This window comes from Microtus oregoni, unplaced genomic scaffold (assembly GCF_018167655.1).
Source record: "Microtus oregoni isolate MIOR12 unplaced genomic scaffold, Mior012 000016F_ref0000370, whole genome shotgun sequence".
NCBI classification, from domain to species: domain Eukaryota; kingdom Metazoa; phylum Chordata; class Mammalia; order Rodentia; family Cricetidae; genus Microtus; species Microtus oregoni.
Window position 1 is genome coordinate 39,443,680 of NW_024543075.1, and position 5,975 is coordinate 39,449,654.

General features: G+C 38.9%; 1 protein-coding gene across 1 annotated transcript; it reads left to right on the forward strand.

Annotated features, from left to right (window-relative positions):
- Nucleotides 1-39: 39 nt before the first annotated feature.
- LOC121457977 (interferon-induced very large GTPase 1-like) lies at nt 40-5,661 on the forward strand. The gene has a single exon (XM_041667087.1). It carries the CDS (start codon nt 121-123, stop codon nt 5,074-5,076), a length of 4,956 nt encoding a protein of 1,651 aa, XP_041523021.1. The 5' UTR covers nt 40-120; the 3' UTR covers nt 5,077-5,661.
- The last annotated feature ends 314 nt before the right edge of the window (nt 5,662-5,975 follow it).

The window sequence follows — 5,975 nt, forward strand, 5'->3', positions numbered from 1 at the left end:
AGAGAGATCCAGAAGCTGAAGTCCCAGATACAACACACATGGGAGGAAAAGGCTCTGGAAAAGCTGCTTGACATCTCACATCCAAACGGTGTTGCAGAGTTCCAGGAGACTGCAGGGGAGATGATAGAGAGCAGACAGCAGCAGGCAGGACAGGCACTGCAGGAACTGACAGCCTTGCAAATACAAGGGAAACACAGAGAAGACAAAGAAGTTAAGAAAAAAGAAGCAGAGCTGAGACAAGCAATGGAGATCCCTGAAGAATGCTGGATGGATGAGGCAAAAGAACAGTCACAGTGCTTCACCCATGAAAATAAAGAGACTAGTAACCAGCAGCATAATGAAAACAGCAAAGCAGAAATGATAGAAAAAGGATCTTTCTTAAGCTTACTACAACGCCTAGGCCTAGAACATCACTACCCAAAAAAGATGAGCAGAGCTGACTTCCATTTGATCTGCAAGAGTTCTGTACACAAGTCCAAACCAGCATCTGAACAGGAACTTCCCTTCTATTTCCTACAAAAGCTACTGATGCTAGATTGTGGGTTCAGACATCTGGTCCTCAAAGAGGCTGAAAATGAAAAAACCAATAGTTCTTTAGATCCCTGCTATGAGGAAACTGATACTTTTGATCCATTCGAAGACTTGTCTGATGACAGAGATGAACCTACTGATCCTCTGGACACAGAGTCCCAGCCACGCATTCACCCAATGGACATCCAGATGGCCATTTTTCATTGTGCAGATGATCTTGCCAGGCAATACATTTTGTCCAAACTCTCCATTTGTCAGTTTGCACTCCCCCTTTTGGTGCCAAATCCAAACACCTCTCAGATGGAATTCTTTCTCTGGTCTCTCAGACAAATCAGGAGAAGTTGGCAAGAGTCAAGTAAATCAGCACAGGACAAGAGCTACAGTCACAGGAATCAGCAGATGTGCTGTGTCTCTACCCCCATTGTGTCTTTCATTAGAGTTGGAAATGACTTCTCTGCTTCCAAATCTCAGATCATGAACTCTCTGCTCAGTAAAGGTAAACACGATGTGTTTTTTCACAGGTTCTGCAGAGAAAGCAGCAAATATTGTCTCCTGATGGAGGGAGTGGTGGAGATCTCCTGGTTCTGTCCTGGGGGTCAAGGTGAGGACACATTTGATAGGTGTATGGCCTTCACCAATCTTCATGGAGATGCCAAGGACCATAGGCAACAACTCAGCTTCCTGCAGGATATCTCTTCTGTCATTGTGATGGTCATGTCATCTACTGATGACAATAAAGAAAACCAGAATATTGTCAGACACTTGAGTGAGTCCTCAATACCTCTATTGTGTTTGTTGGATAATAAAAAAATTGTCTCAGTCAATAATTCTGGTAGAAGAGTAAGAATTGGCATCAGGAATAGAAATGGGGCAGAAATAAGAGAAGAACTCATAACTGCCATAAAACATTTATTAAAATACTCTAATACTTCTTTGAGCTTAGAAGATTGTTCACAGATGGCTCGAAAACAAGGATTCCTGGTTGATGAAGACCAGAAAGACTGCAAGAAAGCTAAAGAAAAGGCTGAGATTATAACGGCCCAACTAGCAAAACAGACATTATCAAAGATAAAAGAAAACTTACTACCACTTCAGGGAAATCTCTGGCATATTTGGTGTAAGAAGGACAAAGAACTCTATCATCTGACAGAAAAAGGAAATCGGAGTATTGAACAACATAAAAGTGATATTGAGGGAGAGAAACAAAAAATCCGCTTTCAACAATTAGAAAAAGCCTTTCCTCTCAATGATGTAATGTGCTCTTTCCTTAAAACTTTTCAAGAAAATGAAGAAACTCCTTCCAAAGAGTATATCTTGACCTGGTTGAATCTGCTTTTACATAACTTAACTAAAGATCATTTAGAAAAATTACAGGAGAAACAAAGGTCTTTGTGGTTATTAGAACAAACAGAAGGACATAGAAAGTGTAAAAGCAACTTCTTGATTGACCAGCAGAATCAGATAGAAGCCATCACCAAAGAGATTTATGACTGTACATTTGGCATTGAGCACCTACTCCGAGAAGTTGCCCAGATTTATGAAGTTCTGGAAGAAACTTCCTCCCCTAGAGACAGCATTATTCTCTGCCTCCCCCAGATTGCTGCAGACCTGATGGTAGCTGGTCTTCCCATTGAGCTGATGGATGGGGATGCTTCATATGTGCCTCTAAAGTGGGTGGCAGCTGTTTTTGACAAGATCTCTGAGAAAGTTGGAGACAAAAGGTTGTTTGTTCTCTCTATCCTTGGCCTACAGAGCTCAGGGAAGTCCACCCTACTGAATGCACTGTTTGGGCTGCAGTTCACAGCCAGTGCAGGCAGGTGCACCAAGGGGGCCTACATGCAGCTCCTGAAGGTGGAAGAGACATTCACAGAAGAACTTGGCTTTGATTTTCTGCTCGTTGTAGACACAGAAGGACTGCAGGCTCCAGAACTCAACAGCAAATCCCAGAATTGGGACAATGAGTTGGCAACATTTGTTACTTGTCTTGGAAACTTGACTCTGATCAATATATTTGGGGAGAATCCAGCAGAGATGCAGGATATCCTTCAAATAGTTGTCCAGGCTTTTCTCAGAATGAAACAAGTGAAAATCTCCCCAAGTTGTATCTTTGTCCATCAGAATGTGGGAGAAGTTACAGCTAAAGACCAAACTATGGAAGGACGAAGGAGACTGGAGCAGAGACTGGATGAGATGACCGCATTAGTTGCTGAGTTAGAAGAATGCTCAAACATAACCCGCTTCAGCGATGTAATCAAATTTGATGTTAAGAATCATGTCTATTACTTTGCTCACCTCTGGGATGGCAATCCCCCAATGGCCTCTCCCAATCCTTATTATAGCTACAATGTCCAGGAATTGAAGAGTGTGATTCTTCAGACTGCCCAGCAGGAATCCAGGGGAAGGATCAAGAAAATCTCAGATATAAAATTCCGAGTTCAAAATTTGTGGAAAGCCCTGGTCAGTGAAAATTTCATTTTCAATTTCAGAAACACTAAGGAAGTCATAGCCATGAACAAACTGGAAACTATGTATAATCACTGGACCTGGGAGTTGAGGAGTTATGTTCTGGAATTACAGAACCAGTTGAACAATCAGATTCAGAATTCAAAAATAAAGACGATCACAATCAATACACTAGAGGGTCCACTTCACAGAAAATATGAAACCATCAAGAAAGAGTTTGACAAGTATTTTGAAGAAGATCCAGAGAGTGAAATATTGATTCAGTGGAAAACTTATTTTGAGCAGAAGCTACAAATGCTTAACGAATCACTTATTTTAGATACCAGAAAGAAAAGCAATGAGCTTATCAATCTTAAACAAAGCCAAGAAAGACTAGATAACCAAATATCACAATATGAAAATGAACTGTTAGAGAAGAGCCGAGAGTTGGCTTTAAGTGTGAAGGGTAAAGAATTCAGTGATGAAGAGTTACATGAGAAATTCAATCAACTTTGGACAAATTGGATCTCCAATGTGACTCCAAGTGTTCCTCTTGTGACAGATCCTAACATTGATTTGGATTCTGAAAATATCCTTCTGGAGCATTTCAAGAAAGAGAAAAATATTATAGAAAAACTAAAAAGGGACTCTGGAGACATGTTTGAAATAAACTATGACAAACATATCCAAATGAAAAAACGACATGGCTTAATCCGCATGAGTTTAGAAACCTCACATAAAGAATCTATTAAAATTTTTACTTCTAATATTGATTTAAGATTTAATGAAACAATCAAAAATATTTGGAAGCAACAGTGTGGTTACAATCAGAATGATTTCCATGAAATCCTGAGGATAGTAGAAAATGAAGTGAAATCTCTTCCCCAGGAGGAGGACTACATATTAACCAGAGACTACATCATTGACTTATCCTTGTGCTTATTCCAGAAAGCATCAAAGATTTTCAAGGAAATGCATGAGGCATTCAAGATGGCAAATGATCCTGTGAACTATATGAAGAGAAAGAAAGAGGATTTTTTCATGAGTTTTAAGATGCACTGCCAAGGTACCACCTCCATCACATCCATTGTTGTCTTCCTTTGGCTTAAGCTTACTCCTGCTATATCTGCCACTGTATGGAGGGAAATGGTTAGTAAAGTAACTGGGGATATGCAATCCATGTGCCCTGCATTCAATGGAAACAGGGCTAACCTGGAGAAACACATTCTCATTTCTCTGGCAGAAGAAGAAAATTTTGAGAAGTATTGGAAATATGTTCATTATCCAGAACCATTTTTTAGAGAATACATTACAGAGCACATTATAAGGTACTGCTCAGAAAAAGGTGAGAAATTAAAGACATTTTTAAAAATAAGTTTAGAGGACATCAAGAACACCATCCTCTCTGCTGTTCAAAATGCCACAGAAGTAACTAAAGATGATAGCAGCACTGCTTCTCGCTGGTTGGATTTGTTCTGTGATCATCTAGGGAGCCACGTGATCTTTCCAAAAAGAGACCTGATAAGCATAGAGCACCTGGAGATAAAGGACACTGAGTTTCTCAAAGAATCCATGAGTGCAGCTTTGGATCCTGCACTGAGGAAAGTCAAAGAGGACTGCTCAAGTAAGCCCATAGATGAAATGGTTCCTGACATTGAGAAAATTCTCTCTGCCCAGCTCTGTGGCTGCTGGAAACAGTGTCCTTTCTGTAAAGCAGTTTGTACCAACACCATTCCTGAACACGAAGGAGACCACAGTGTGTCACTCCACCGTCCTCAGGCTGTACGTGGAGCTAAATGGAACAAAACAGAGGACTTTGTCATTGAATTCTGTACTAGTTTAGTAGCAAGTGATTATCCTTTTTTTGTAAATGACTTGCAATATTCATACAAAAGATATCGAGAAGCAGGAGATAACTACGCCAGGTGGAGCATCACTCCAGACTCATCTCCCCAGTCATACTGGAAATGGTTTGTCTGCCACTTTAAAACAGAGCTAGAAAACAAATATGGCAAAAAGTTTATTGAAAAAGGAACAATACCAGATTCATGGTTCAAAATCACAAAGCAAGAAGTACTCGATTACTTAAAAAGTCACAAATAGAATACTAGTAGTTCCAAAGAAATTTCAAATTAATCAAGGGACCCTAATATCAATTTAGGAGCTACATTCAAGATACCTTATAAATCAAGAAAATAACCATTAATAAGCTACTATTTCCATATTAGAAGATTTTCTACTAAGAAGATTTTTGCAATGTGTTTATTATTCCTGCTTCATATATAATGTACTATATATATGAAAATATGTATAGACCAATATCCTATCAATAGTCTACTTCACAGTTTATATTCTTAATGTTTCTTTAAGCATATAGCATACACATGGAAAGTTATGTTATTAGACAAATATTCTAGCCTTTCAGGCTGCCACAGATCTCTAGATACACTGATGGAAAAGGCTTTAAAATACTTGTCTGAGGAAAAGCCTTTAAGTCGATTTTCCCCTCTTTAAATAATAAGAAACCTTGCCAACTTTAATGTAACAATCTTCCTTGAGAATTGAGGATCCCAAAGCAGAACAATTGAAGAAGCCTCTGTTTTGTAAAATAGTTAAGCAGGTTTGATCAGGACAAACCCATGATGTCAATGATCATTACCAATCCAATAAAGGAAAGATAAACAAGAACAATTTTTCTGACCATGGTTTTACTCTTTTCATACTTTCTGTCTTGGCATTTTTCTGTTCATTTTATAAAAAGAAAGAACAAATCAAAAATATTAGTACTTAAAAACAGCATTGCCCAACTACTAACCCCAAAACAACAGTTACCTGCCTTCAAGATAAACTTGTTCAATACTGGCACATATATTGTGGGATCAACTGACACTTTCTGATTTGATTTATGGCCCACTCCATACAATGAAACCTATATGTATACTGCTTAAGGAGCCAAGAACCTCAGATTAGATAGATCTCATACCTAGGGGAAACCTTTTACT